Raw genomic sequence first — 14073 nt, forward strand, 5'->3', positions numbered from 1 at the left:
TCTCTGAGATTCTCCCCATTCTGGGGACGGGTCTGCCAACTCCTGCCATCTGCGGCAGGAGGCTGGGTGTGGAGCCCAGGCCGAGCTGGCAAGGACCCTGCCTCTGTCACATGGCCTCTCCAGGGGCTTTAATAAAACCCGCTCGAGGGCCGCTTGGGGCCACGCTCAGGTGCCCGAAGCAGGGAGTGCTCAGGAAGCCCAAAGGGCGGAGCAGTCCCACCCCTGGGGCTTTGACCCAGGCGCCTGGTGTGGGTGCACGTGTGCTGGGATGCCGGCCCCCCTGGGACCACCCGCAGCAACAGGAACACTTGCGCTCTGGGAAGCAGAGTGGGGACTGGGCCGGGGGAGGTTTCCTCCCCGAATCTGTATCTTCGCGTGTGCCTGGGGGAACTCGTGAGAACAGATGCGATGCAAACTTTTTAAGAACATGTTCTCTGGCGAAGGAGTGTTTCCCTGGGGTGACAAAAGGCCGCACTGAGGTCTCCAGGGCGACGCAGCGCTGGCAGTGCAGGGGTCCAAAGCACGGTTAGCGGCTCAGCGTGCGCCGTGTCCCCAGACGGAGAAGAGTCGGATGTGCCCACTGTGTTAGGGCCTGTGCCGTGCCCACGCCCCGTGCTTGCTGAGTGTGTGAATGGAAGGGTCTGGAACGGGACACAGGTAGGCGTGGGGCCCTGAACAGGACCTGTGTGTCCAGTGGTTGCCCCCCAGGATCCCTGATGCCCTGGGGGTGGGCTCAGGGGCTGTGCAGTGGGCAAGCGACCCATTCAAATAAAGACGCCTGCAGGGTGAGGCTCTTTTGTTGTCTTTTTTTTTTTCATTATTTAAAAAATATATGTTACAAAACAATATCATTAATCATATATTTCTTATTTTCCTTTTTAAAAAAATTAAAGTAATAAAAAAAGTCACTTTATAAAATAATACAAAAGGCCAGGAGAGTCTGAGGCTGGGGCTGGCCCGGGGGGCCCCCTGGGCTGGTGGGCCGGTGGGCCGGAACCCCGCACGGGGGGCTCCCCGGCGCAGGCAGGAGGGGGCTGGGGCTCCCGGCAGGACCCAGGACTCCCGGCTCTGGCTGGGCCTCCTGAAGGCAGTGGTAGAGGGGCAGTGAAGGCAGCTGTGGGGACACAGCCGGGGCTCTGTGTGCCCTAGGAGGGGCAGGGGAGCCCGGGGAGGTGGCCGGCCCCCAGGGCCAGCCCCCGGGGCTGGGAGCCCTAGCTCCCACTGCTGAGCATGCCCAGCAGTTTACTGGGCTCCAGGCCCTGCTGCTGTGCCACGGTCTGCACATCAAAGCCCATGTGCATGAGGAACTGGGCCACGTTCATCTCCTGCCCCGTGAACTGGTCCCGGATGGTGGGGCAGGAGGGGTTGCAGTGAGGCCAAGGGCAGCTGTCCACCAGGTGGACGGGGCAGCCCTTCAGGGGGGCTTTGCTGGCCTTGTGGCTGTCATGCAGGCTTCTGTCCCAGCAGTGCAGCGCCCGGGGCAGCGAGGTCCCCTTCACCTGGACGTCTGTCCAGTGGCTACAGACAGAAATCCAGGCGGGGGTCACTCGGTGTGGCCAAAGCAGGCTACCACGGGAGATGGGCTGGGTCTGAATTCTGGCCACACAGCTGGTTGTGGACGTGGCACTGACAGCCCTAGGAAGCCCTTCCACAGAGCCAGGGAAGGCAGGTGGCCAGTGGGTGGGGGCGGGGCTGGGGGTTCAGAGCGAGAGCCGGGGACACCATCTCTCCAGGAGCTGCGGACACTGACCTTCGGATGATGATCTCGTGAGAGAGGCAGGCGGGGGCGAAACTGGCCCTGTTGGGGAGGAGACAGCGGCTTATAGCGACCACCTGGGCCCCTTCCCTGCCCCACCCCGGTGCCCACTCCCCTGGGGACCTGTTCTCTCCTCGGCTCCCGCCTCCCTCGTGCAGCAGTGCCTGGCGAGCTGCTCCTCAGGACCAGGCCTCTCCCCGCCTGCCCACATGCTCCCGACTAACCCACGTCTCTCCCCGCCTCCAAACCCCGCTCCGAGTGCATCCCTTCCGGCTGGGCCGCGGTAGGAGGCTAACCCGGACATGTGAGGAGTTGGCTTTTTTTGTGTGTGATAGGCTTTATTTCTAGAGCAGTTTTAGGTTCATATCAAAATGGTGTGGGCAGTACAGTGATTTCCCGTGCGCGCCCGCCCCAACTCGCACAGCCTTCCCTGCAATCAGCGTCCCACCAGATGGTGTGTCTGTCACACTGAGGAGCCCGCACGGACCCAGGATCATCACCCAGAGCCCGGGGCGTACGTTAGGGCTCGCTCTCACTGCTGTGTGTTCTACGGATTTGCACAAATGTATGATGACGCTTGTCCACCCTCTTGTCTCAGGCAGAGCAGTTTCACTGTCCTGAAATTCCTCTGTGCTCCGTTCATCCTTTCCCGTTTCCAGTTCTATCCTTGGTACCAACTGATCTTCTTACTGCCTCACCGCTCTGCCGTTTCCCCTGAATGTCACGGGGTTGGAATCATAGGCCATGTAGCCTTTTCCAGATTGGCTCCTTGCTCCCAGTAACATGCATCTACGTTTCCTCCACGTCTTTCCGTGGTCTGAAAGCTCCCTTCTTTCTAGCACTGGCTAACACCCCTTGTCTGGACTGCTGGACGGCTGCTTCCGGTTCTGCCGTCTGTGAGACCCCTGTCTTTAAGCCCGAGGGTTTTTTTTTTCATTTTTTTATTATGTTAATCACCATACATTACATCATTAGTTCTTGATGTACTGTTCCATGATTCATTGTTTGTGCATAACACCCAGTGCTCCATGCACAACATGCCCTCCTTAATACCCGTCACCAGGCTAACCCATCCCCCCACCCCCTCCCCTCTAGAACCCTCGGTTTGTTTCTCAGAGTCCACAGTCTCTCATGGTTGGTCTCCCCCTCCGATTTCCCCCCCTTCATTCTTCCCCTCCTGCTATCTTCTTCTTTTTCTTTTTCTTAGCATATATTGCATTATTTGTTTCAGAGGTACAGGTCTGTGATTCAACAGTCTTGCGCAATTCACAGTGCTCACCACAGCACATACCCTCCCCAATGTCTATCACCCAGCCGCTCCATCCCTCCCATAACCCCGAGGGTTTGCTGCACATCTGGAGGGCTGAGACGGCGGCCCTCAGTTCACTCACGGCACATCCTTGAGCGTGTCCCGCAGCTCGCGGCCCAGGTTCTGGATGTACAGCCACTGGCCCTCCTGCACAGGCTGCCCCGTGAGGTGCACGTTGTCCACAGTCAGCTGGGCCTCGTCGAACAACCACTGCACCACAAACACTGGGCCTGGGGGGCAGAGCTCAGCTGGGCCTTGCCTCGGCACTCGGCCCCCCAGTCCGGGCTGAGGGCCTCTGAGGTCCCAGCCAGTGCCACGGTAGGCTCACAGACCGGCTGGGCTCCCCCCCAGAGTGCTGGTCACCAGCCCCCTGCAGCACCCTTGTTTGAGGAAGACCCTTGGCACCCACCCCCACCCCTCCCCCAGCCTGGCTCCCAGGGACTCCGCTTTGACCAAAGCTTGGTGATGCTGTCCCTTTGAGGGTGGAGAGGAGGAGGGTCAGCCAAGGCCCCATCAAGGGCAGCGCTGGCACTCGGCTGCCAAGCACATTCCTCACTGTGAATGTGGACGGGGTGACCAACTGTCCTGGTTTGTCTGGGACCAAGTGGACTTTCAACGCTGAGACCAGGAAGGTCCCAGGCAGACCCGGATGACTCAGGTACCCCACTCCCATGTAGGCGGGCAGGGGTCTGCAGACCGACTTCTAGACTCCAGGCTGGAGGAAGCCTAGACCGACACTCCCTGCCCCCCACCCCCCGCCCTGGCCCGTGGGCCCCTCCACGGCTGGCCCCTCACAGCGCAGTGTCGGGTAGACTTTGTAGCCAAAGAAGCAGTTCCACTCCTCTCCATCCTTGAACTGGTGCCGACAGCGCTCCGGGACCACCCCGTTCCAGTACCTGGGTACATGCCATGGGTCAGGCGGCCCCCAGCCCCCCCCGCCCCGCCCCCGCCCCCAGGCGCGCTGCACGGGAGCCGGTGGGCCCAGCCAGCATCCCAGCATCCGGCACCTGATGCCGCGGCGGATGGCCTCCGTGGGCGCGCAGGTGACCGTGTCGACGCAGTCTGTGCGCCGGTACTGCTTGTTGTCCAGGAACCAGCCCGAATCCGCCAGGCCCCGCACCTGGATGGCTGGGTAACCCAGCTCCTCCAGCTGCTCGGCCACGCGGTCCACGTTCAGCAGCACCCCTGTGCCCCCCGCGCTGCGGAGAAGGCAGCACGTGAGGCCAGGTGCGGCCCCAGAACCCGCCCTGCCCCCAGCCCAGCACCCCGGACAGGCAGGGATCCTGATGCATTCTGAACTGCCAACGGGCTCCGTGTCATGTGTGAGGCCCACAGGCTGTGTGGGGTCTCAGAGGCACTGACCCCGAGGCAACGAGCTAAGCGGCAGGCCACCCCACTTCCTCCCACTCCTCTTTCCCTTCTGTCTCACTCTCTGACTCAGTTTCCTTATCTGCAAACGAAGACGACATATGCGGCCTCAGGCCCCACCATCTCGTCTATAGATGTCCTCTGGGCCCCCTGCGCGCCCGCAACCAGGTGTGATCCCACTTACAGGGACCCCGGCCCCTGGAGAAGGTGCCCTGGTCCACCACCGACCCCTCACCGACTACCTAGGTCACTGTGGTCCAAGGCTTCCCAGGCATCCAGCCGCCCTCCCGCTGCCGCCGCCTGCCCAGGCTTGGTGAGGCCGGAGCCCCCGAGAGTCCCAGGCTCTGCCCCTCCTTGCGTTCCCATCCCCACTCCTGCCACAGCCCCTGCGCACTCACGCCCCGCCCTGCCTGGCTCACCTGCTCCCGGCCAGCAGCAGCACCTTGGCCCCGCTCAGTCCCTTGCCCAGGAGCTCTCGGACCACCTCCTGGATGATGAGGGCACCCATGAAGGCATACTCGTCTGCATGGGGGAGGAGAGCGGCTTCAAGTGGGGGCCTGGGCAGAGAGCAAGGCCTCCTGCCTCCAGGCTGGAAGGAGCAGGCGTTCTAGCAGGGGCCTGGAGGCCCTTCCAGGGGACGGGGCCAGGGCTGCGGTGAACTGGAGGGGGGTGGACAGGTGCCGAGGCTGTGCTGGGGGCCCCTCCCCAGGGAACAACCAGGAGTGCGGACCCCTGCAGGCACCAAGCCAGCCGTGGACACCCGGCAGCGGGTGCTTGGGGCAGGCACCCTGGGACACACTGTCAGGGGATTAGACGGAGTTACGAGACCGGCCTCCCGGCCTCGTCTTTCGGGGCCAGGGAAGAGAGAGGAAGGCAAGGGACTCACTCTTCTCAGACTTGGATGAAGCCCCACTCCAGACATCGCTGGAGCAGTAGGGGATGAAGCTGTGACACAAGGACAGGGTGAGCCTGCCGCCGTACTCCTCCGCTGCCCAAGGCCCTCAGGAAGGACCCCCTCCCCAGGAAAGATCCTGAGAACAGGACCCCCTAGGAAGGACCTCTCTGAGGACAAGACCCTCCCAAGGACAGGGCCGCCCAGGAAGGACTCCCCGCCGCCATAAGGGCCCTCCCCAAGGAGGACCACCCCCCACGGGACTCCCCAGGAAAGAAAGGACCCCCCCAGGAAGCATCGCTCTGCTCCCTCTTACACCATGTTGGCATTCCACCAGTGGGGGTTTTCCTCCGGCTGGGAAGACAGGATCCCTGTACCTGCGGGGGGGGCAGAGGCGTGGTCTTTCTGTGCGGCAACAGGGACTACAGGAAGGCGTGGGGTGTGGGCCATCCTACTTGGCCACAACGCAAGTGGATGGGACCCTGGCCCTCTCCCACCCTCCACCGGCTGCTTTGGCCTAGGGATGAGTGGGGGACAGAGCAGCCATGGTAAGCCCCCCCCCGGAGGTTACCTGTGGAACAAGAACGAGGGATGCTAGGTGGGGAGCCCCCGACCTTAGGAGGGCTAGAGAACTGGGGGGCGGGCGGGGTGGGGGCCTCCTCAGGGCTCTAGAAAGCGAGGAGGACAGGAGTTCTTCCAGAAATTGGAAGTGGGAGCCCAGCTTGCCCTGCCCAACCGGCAGTCGGCAGGCAGCCCCGGCCATCCGAGGCTTGCGACTTGCTGACCTGTGCGGGTGCGCGGCCAGTCTCTGGAGCTCATGAGGCGCCGCATGGTGTCATAGCGGGAGTCGCAGTTCTCCCGGTTGAAGCAGTACCAGCCACCTGCGGGCACAGCCACACTGTCAGCGCCCAAGCACCCAGGGGCCTCCGCCCACCTGGCCGCCTGGGCTCCTGGGACGCACCTTCCAGAAAAAGGAGCCACCGCCGACTGCCCTTGGATTCCTTCAGGTAGTAGCTGCAAGAGGGGAAGGAGGAACGGGCGGACAGGGTGGTCAGCCGGGGCTGCAGGACCCAGCTCTGGGGAGGAAAGGGTCATTCCACCTGTCGCCGGGCGCACGCGCCTGCCGCACGGGGGCGCCAGGGGCCAGGTCCCGCAGAGCGCGCGCGGCCCCGCCAGCGGTGGCCCGTCCCGGGAGGTGGCGCTCGCGGGGCGGAAAGGCCCGCGAGGGGCTGTGTGGTCCGTGGAAAATCCCCACGGCCCGCCCCGCGCGGGACCCGCTGTAACCTTGGCGCCAGCGGCCAGGCGGGGGGAGCGGTCTTCGCCGGCCTCGGGATCTCCTGGGACGCGCAGTGGTGCTTGGAGACTGAAAAGAGCCCTCGATAGAGGAGTGTGCGTGGCGCGGGGGCCCTGGGACCCGCCAGGAGGCCGTGGGAGGGCACGGGTGTCACCGGGCCCCGACCTAACGTCTGGTCCTCCGGCTGTCGACTAGCTGAGGGTGTGGGGGGCCCCTGACCCCTCCCCAACCCTCCCGCTTACATCCTTCCTTCATATACTTGGGGGCTGGAGAGGGGTGAATGCCGCACCCCAGGTCCTTCTGCCCCACCTGCGCCCCTTCCCTGTCCCTCTGGCTGGCTGGGATCCCAGGCAGTGCCGGCAGCAGCCGGGAGCAGACAGGGCTGGAGTGGAGCTGGGGTGGGGGTGGGGGTACAGCAGGACTCTCCCCGCCCCGCTGCGTCGCCTCCTCCTGCTGGTGCCAGGGCCACTCGAGGACTGCCATCTCCCCGCCCAGAGACCGAAGGACGCGAGCAGAGGGGCTGGGCACCAGTGGCCGAGGGGTCAGTGCCCGGCCTGGCTGGACGCCAGCCCTCCGAGCGCTGCCGCACCACACCCCACCCCCGCTGCGGGTCCCCGAGCCGGGCCCTCCCCAGGGCCGGCTCCTCTCCCCCGGGGGCGACCAGCGCAGAGACGCCGTGCGTCCGAGGGGGCACGGAGGCGGACGGCACTCGCGCCTTGGTGGCCAGGCGGCCGGAGCCGGTGCGGGCGGGTGCAGGGGCACGCCGGGCGGGTGCGGGCGGGTGCGGGCGGTGCGGGCGGGTGCGGGCGGTGCGGGCGGGTGCGGGCGGTGCGGGCGGGTGCGGGCGGTGCGGGCGGTGCGGGCGGTGCGGGCCTTACCCCGCGGGGCTACCGTCGTTGCAGGTCACGGACGTGTTGAGCAAGAGGTGCAGGCGCAGGTCCTCGTTGAGCTGCTGGGCCGAGCAGGGGTACAGGGACTGAGCCAGGCTTTTGACCTGCGCCATGAAGCTGTCCATGTTGCCCTCCACGGCGGTGAAGTCCAGCGGGAAGCTCTCCACCGGCTGCCCCGCCGCAGGGGCGGCCTCGGCACGAGGCGGGGGCGGCGGCGGGGGCGGCTGCTGGCCGCGGCGCCGCCAGGTCTTCCTGCCTTCGCCGCCCCCGGCCCAGTGCAGCAGGCCCAGCAGCAGCAGCACGCGCACCCCTCGGCCCATGGCCCCGCCGCTCGGGCCCGCGGCCACCTGCGGAGAGCGGGCGGCCTTGAGGCGGCTGCGGCGGCGGCGGGGGCGCCGGGCCGGGGGCGCCGGGCCGCGGGGCGCCAGCCGCGCCTGCTCGCTCGCACCGCTCCCCGCGCTGGGCCCGGCAGAGGAAGCGCAGGCGGCTCGGCGTCGAGGCTCCGGGGGCCGGGCGCCGTCGGCCTGGGCAGCTCGGGCTCCGCGCGCGGCCGGCGAGGGCAGAGCAGGGTCTGGGTGCGCTGGCTCCGGCCCGCGCCAATAAGCGGCGGGGGCCGAGCCTGGGCGTAGTTTGCGGGGGCCGCGGCGGCCCGGGTGCCCGCGCGTTAGATGTGCCGCCGCCGCCGCCGCCCGGCTCGGCGGAGGGGGAGGGGGCCGCATTCGCTCTTTTCTTGGCGGAGGCATCGCCTTTTCTTCCCAAACCGCAAGCCTGACGGAGGGGCCTGGCCTACCCCGCCGCGGCCGCCGGAGGCGCTCCCGGCCCGGCTCCGTGGGGGGCAGCGCGGCCCCGCGGTCCCGGCAGCTCCATTCCCCGCGGCCGGCCCGGCGCCGCCACCCCCGCCCCCGGGAGGCTGGAGGGGGCGGCGGGGGGGCGGCGCTGGCAGGATTGGGGCTTTTCCGCGCCGGGACTCCGCCTGCTGCGCAGGGGCCGGGCCCGACGGGCTGGGGGCGCAGGGCGGGCGCGCTCACCTGAGCCGCCGGGGTCCCCCCTCACCCCGCTGCCCAGACCCAGAGAAGCCCGCGGGCGACCCGGACTCCGGCCCGCCCCCCCTCCCGCCCCGATCCGGCCCGAGCCCCGCGCTCACCGCGGCCGGCCCCGCGGCCCCGGCTCCTCGGCGTCGCTCGCCCTGCGCCAGCCCGCTGGGACGCCGGCTCGGCTGCGCTCCCCCTCTGGCGCTGGCGCGGAGCCGCCCGGGACTTTTATCCAGCGGGGCCCCCGGGATCAAAGCGACGGCGGACACAGGGCCCCGCGCCGAGGGGCCGGCAGCAGCGGCGCCGGGGCCTCCAGGAGGAGCGGACAGGTGTGGCGCGGGCCCCGGCGCCCTTGGTGACCTGCGGGAGGCACCGGGCGTCCCCGGCACGGCGCCACGGGGGAGTCGCCCGATCCCGCCACCTGGATAGACACATTCTGGGCGGCGCTGGGAAGCAGTGGGGCGCTACCACTTACCGAGGTCGGTGGGCCTCGGGGTAGGCTCCTGGATCCTCTCTGCCCGAGCCCTGGCTGAGCGCTCCACCCCAGGGACCCCCAAGAATCTCTCCCTGCTCCAGCCACCACTGGGAGTTCAGGGGGCCAGGATCGATGAGTCGCCGGCTTGGTCTCCAGCCAACCTAGTTCATCGGCCCCATCAGCTCACCTTGCTGGTGCACCTCACTGAGGACAGAATGAGATTCTTTCTCAGAAATCAAAACGGGGGGGGGGGGGGGCAGGTGTTTGCTTAGGAGGCTTCTAGCGGGTGGGTGGGGAGAAAAAAAAAGCATTTATTCACCCTCCACACCCACAAAGTGCCATGAACATCTTTAGCAGACCTTTTCTCCTTAATCCCTCCCATCTACAGTCCAGTGGATGCCATTACACCCGTTTTTAAAGACAGGCCTTGCCTTTTGGGACAGGGGTCCAGAACTGGGGCAGGGCTTCCCGAGCCCCTCTCCTAATTCAGGGCAATGGGGAGGCTGTGTCCTCTGGGGAGCACCTGCAGCCCCTTGTGGGGCAAGAGATTAGAGGCTGCCAGGGGCTCTGGCAGCACCCTCCTAGCCCCCCCACCCACCCCACCCTGCCGACTGCCGTGGGCCCTGAGTGCTCTCTGTCCTCACCAGGCCTGAGGCTGAGTGCTGAGCTGCACACACAGCAGGCTGCTCTGGCTGGTATCCCAGTAAGACCAAACAGGGCCCCTAACAGCCCATGTTTGGGCCCTTGAGGGGTATGAGATGCTGTGGCAGAGCCCTCGAAACCTAAGATGAGTCTGAGGTGCCCCGGAGGTTGGCCTGGCCTGGGGTCATTCAACCAAGGAGAGGGCAGGCTGTGTCACACGCGTGGGTCCTCTCCACAGGCACCTTTGGGGTGGCTGTGTGCCCATTTTCTGGATGAGGGGAACTGAGACTCAGAGAGGCTAACAGAAGTGCTGAGAATGAGTTCTGTTCGTTCAGCAATCCACACTGGCTGTACCCCTGTTATTGAATCAGCTTAGAGGTCATACTTGGGACCAGCCAGCCAGAGGCAGTGGCTTCAAACTTCGGTTCCATCCAGAGAATTCCACCTTCCCCCTGGCCCCAGCTGACCTGGGTTTTGGGGAGAACCTGCCCAAGGAGCCCTCTCCCTCTAGGAGCCTGTTATCCCCGGTCCCAGGCAGGGGAGTGCTACTTTCAGCGGAATGGCGTGACCCAGTGGGGTTGTGCTTCACGCAGACCGGGCTCTGAGCCATTTCCTGGCTGGGAGATTCAGGGCAAGTCCTGTGACCTCTCTCTGTGCCTCCGTTTCCTCTTCTTTAAAGTGGGGTAATGACCGTACCTCTATCAGAGGTTCTTTTGTGGGATTACAGGAGCCCATGCGTGAAAGTGCTCGGCACGGTGCGCGGCAGGGATGGCAGTTACGATTGCCAACAAAATTCCAGGACAAGGGAAAAGCGTGCATATTATACCCACTGGTGTTTGCTCTAATGTGTCCTAGCCTGCACATTGAACCAAAATGAGTTCCCGTTTTGGTTTGTTCAACATAATTAGCAAAAGTGAACAGCTTTCCCCAGAACTTCCCCGTCCATCTGTGTCTCCACCTTCCCCATTCCTGCTCCTTTAGAACTGCACCCCTGACCCTGCTGTGGCAATTGGCTGCTTACCCGCATGCTTCCCCAGACGCAGACACTGGCCCTGCCTTGCGCTCCCGCCCCCGAGGGGCCGGCTTTACCTTCTGCACCCCAGACTCCTCCACTCAGAGTTTTCAACTCCTGGATGCTGGTGGGTCCTCCCAGGACAGCTGGGCTTTCAAGCCTCCCAGCGCTGGGCCTCTGCTTCCAGGCTGCCCTCACCCAGCCCAGAGGCCTCTGTGGCCCTGACTGGTGGGTGGAGGGAAAACCCTCAGCTGAGCAGCAGTGGGTCAGATACCACCTCCCAGCCAGTAGGATGGCCGTGGTCAGAAGTGGAGAACAGGTGTTGGCGAGGGTGTGGAGAGCCTGGAGCCTGCACGCTGCTGGTGGGAACGCAGGCTGAGGCGGCCACTGGGGGACACGGTCTGGTGGCTCCTCAGTAGCTGAAAGAGAATTATCATACGACCTAGCGATTCCACTTCTGGGCATAGTGTCAAAAGGATTGAAAACAAGTGTCCCAACGAAAGCTTGTACCTGGTCGTTCACGGCAACACTGTGTACAATCGTCTAAGGTGGAAAACCCAAATATCCATCACCAAATGAATGGATAAACAAAATGCGGTCTATATGTGTAATGCAATAGTCTTCAGACACGTGCTCCAAAATGGATGAACCTTAAAAGCGTCACACTGAGTGAAAGAAGCCAGATACAAAAGGCCACATATGTCATGATTCCACTTGTATGAGGTGTCCAGAATAGGTAAATCCATAGAGACAGAAAGCAAACTGCTGGTTGCCAGGGGACAGGGAGGAATGGGAAATGAGTGGTAACGGGTGCAAGGTTTCTTTTTGGGGTGATGAAAATGTTCTAATATAGACTGTGGTGGAGATTGTGCAACATTGTGAATGTACTAAACAATTCTACACTCCAAAGCGGTTAGTTTTATGTTGTGCGAATTTTACCTGAAAAACAAAAAAATCAAAACAAAAAACCTAGAGCTCCAATGAGTCTGGCCCATGGTGGTCACCAGGCTGGACCCCAGGTGGCAGAAGATGTGTGCTGGGTAAACTGAGTTGCCTGGGTTGGAACAGGGTGGGCTGCTCAAGCTCTGGAAATTCTCCTGGGACATGTGATGTGCATACCCCCCGTTTGCTCATTAGACAGATGTCTGGGGGATCCCCATGTTGGGGGATATGGCAGCGGGACTGAGTGCCTGATTTCCCAGCCTGTGGCTGCGTCTCTGATCTTTAGGTTTCTTATCTATAAAGTGGGGACAAGAATAGTACCTGCCTCCCAGGGTGGTGGGAACATAAAAAGAGGCAGGACCTCCAGAGGCCAGTGAGTGTGTGAAATACAATTATTATTTTGTCATGGATGCTGGCCATCCCTCAGCGACCAAGGTAGATTGAGGTCCTGAGTGCAAAGCGCTCATGGAATGTCTAGAGGGCAGACACTTAGGTTTGGGGACAAGGAGCGGGAACAATATTCCAAATCACCTCGCTGCAGTGGCCCGCAGGCCAGGGACACCACAGATGCTGGGTGTGGGGCTTGCCCTTCTCTGCCCACTCCCTGCCCCCAGCCGCATGCAATAGACTTCACATTATTCCTGCTTCTTTGCTTCTTGGCTCCCATTCAGGTGGGCAGCAGGTGCTTCTGGCTAAACTTAGATCTGGTGTATGCCCCGCGGCAAGGAAGCTGGGGAAATGAGAACCCAGAGGGGGGCCCTGTTTCCTTAGGAGGGTATCCACAGATATGGTTTGGGGGTGCGGGGGGCTGGCCCTTGGGGAGGAAGACATGGGCGAGAGCTAGCGACCTCAGATGAGCACACGGTTAACTGATGGGAGTTGCGATCCATGTGTGGACATGTGCGCAGTTCCTGGGAAAAGGCAGAGACCGAACATTTCAGGAAAAAAAAGAGCTAGGGCCCAAGTTGGGGCAGGTTCAGGGCCCAGGCTGGCTGATGGCACCGGGGAGGGAGGGAGGACGGCATGGCGGAGGGCCGTCAGCGTTGCAGGGGGTCCCACCTGAAACCCTGCGTGAGGCCCCTTCAGACCAATAATCCAGCCAGAGGCCTGGGCCTGCGGGACCTCAGCTATGGACCCAGTGCCCTTGCCCAGATGTGGGACTGCCCCGCACCACAGGGCTGGCTCCCTCCTGGGGCCCCTTGAGGGCCCTGAGACTGGGTTCAGTCACAGGAGGGCTGCTCCGAGCTCCAGCTGCGGCCTGCCGTCTGGGGCCCAGCTGCCGCCTGCCGGCCTTGGCCGCCTCGCCTCGCACAGCCACCTGGGCGGCTCCGCACCCCAGCTGCTGGCCTCTGAGGCCCAAGAGGGCGGGGAAGTGGGGGCAGACAATCCCACTTCCCGCAGCGGCTTGCTCTGAGAGGAGGCTCTGCTCCCCGGCCAGCCAAGAGCCCATCTCCAGCTAGGAGCCAGGAAGGGACCTTAAGGCCAGAGTCTGCAATCACGGAATTTGAACCCCCTTTTGGTTTTCCCCAGAGCCCCCCACCCCCATCCATTAGCTGGAAATCCCCCTTGGCCTCATATCCTGAGAACTTGATGAGCAAAACCCCTTGCTTGGTGCAGGGGGTGGGGGGGTATCTAGGCTCCTTATGGACGCTTCTAGGTCTGATGCTGGAACATCCTCTCCTGGGAATCGGGGCCATTCGCAGCCCTGGCCTGAGCAGCCTTGGGGTCACCTGGGAGAAGGGACCATATACACTCCTCACGCTAGGACTGAGAGCACGTGGGAGTTAGAGCCCCCCTCATTTGGGGGGAGAGCCTCCAGGGCTGTAGGAGGAAGCTGGGGTCTTGTGCCCCTTGTCATCCTGCTGTGAACTTCCCTCCCTACCCCCCCTCCCCCGTGCCGGAAAGAACAGGGGAGCAGTGTAGGGTTTTCTGGCCCCAAGCTCAACCCTTTGGGTCCCACTGGTAATTTGGCAGGACCTGCCTGCCTCTCAGCACCCCTGACCCATCCTGCCCTCCCCACAAAGCCTCAGCTGGTGGCCGATGGTCCTGGCTGAAGGACCCTCCCGCTCGCTCCTCGCTGGGCCGGAGTGTCAGGGTCCACCTGGAACGGCCACATTCCAAAGCTGGGAGGGATGGGAGGTGCTTCCTGAAAACCTGTGGAGACGGGGCTCTCTGGGGTGTCACGGGAGTGTCCCCAATATGCCAACATGCACTCCTTGCTGTGCAGATGAGGAAGGGCCTGGGGGGGCGGGTCAGGCTGCCCCAGGCCTTGTGGGGAGAGCCAGAGACGGCTCCTCCTTAGCTCTCCCAGCTGCTGGCTCCTCCGCACCCTGATGAGCTCCTGGCCGGCTGGTCCCCATCCGCGCGCGCGGCCTGCGGGTCCCCGTGCCGGCCACAGCGGCTGCAGGCCAGGGAGGCTGCCCATGTGACCTTCGGCCCGTCCTCCCTCCCACCCTGTGATC

At 63.7% G+C, this 14073-nt stretch overlaps 1 protein-coding gene across 1 annotated transcript; it reads right to left on the reverse strand.

Annotated features, from left to right (window-relative positions):
* Positions 1–895: 895 nt before the first annotated feature.
* On the reverse strand, positions 896–9244 carry NOTUM (notum, palmitoleoyl-protein carboxylesterase). The gene is made up of 12 exons (XM_027624483.2): positions 8654–9244; positions 7498–7856; positions 6287–6339; positions 6111–6206; positions 5642–5702; positions 5320–5378; positions 4853–4955; positions 4073–4264; positions 3861–3961; positions 3148–3295; positions 1751–1798; positions 896–1518 (listed from the first exon to the last, which is right to left on the reverse strand). The coding sequence occupies exons 2-12, from the start codon at positions 7827–7829 to the stop codon at positions 1212–1214; spliced, it is 1500 nt and encodes a 499-aa protein (XP_027480284.1). The 5' UTR covers positions 7830–7856; positions 8654–9244; the 3' UTR covers positions 896–1211.
* Between the last annotated feature and the right edge of the window lie 4829 nt (positions 9245–14073).

Source organism: Zalophus californianus, chromosome 16 (genome assembly GCF_009762305.2).
Source record: "Zalophus californianus isolate mZalCal1 chromosome 16, mZalCal1.pri.v2, whole genome shotgun sequence".
Classification (NCBI taxonomy): domain Eukaryota; kingdom Metazoa; phylum Chordata; class Mammalia; order Carnivora; family Otariidae; genus Zalophus; species Zalophus californianus.

Bases quoted from the DNA above. Each gene is read 5' to 3' on its own strand.
- NOTUM (XM_027624483.2), bottom strand. From the start codon at position 7,829: ATGGGCCGAGGGGTGCGCGTGCTGCTGCTGCTGGGCCTGCTGCACTGG. The intron at 6,207-6,286 runs GTGCGTCCCAGG...CTGTGCCCGCAG, and splicing joins GTGGCTCCTTTTTCTGGAAG to GTGGCTGGTACTGCTTCAAC. The intron at 3,296-3,860 runs GTGAGGGGCCAG...TCTGCCCCCCAG, and splicing joins AGTCTACCCGACACTGCGCT to GCCCAGTGTTTGTGGTGCAG.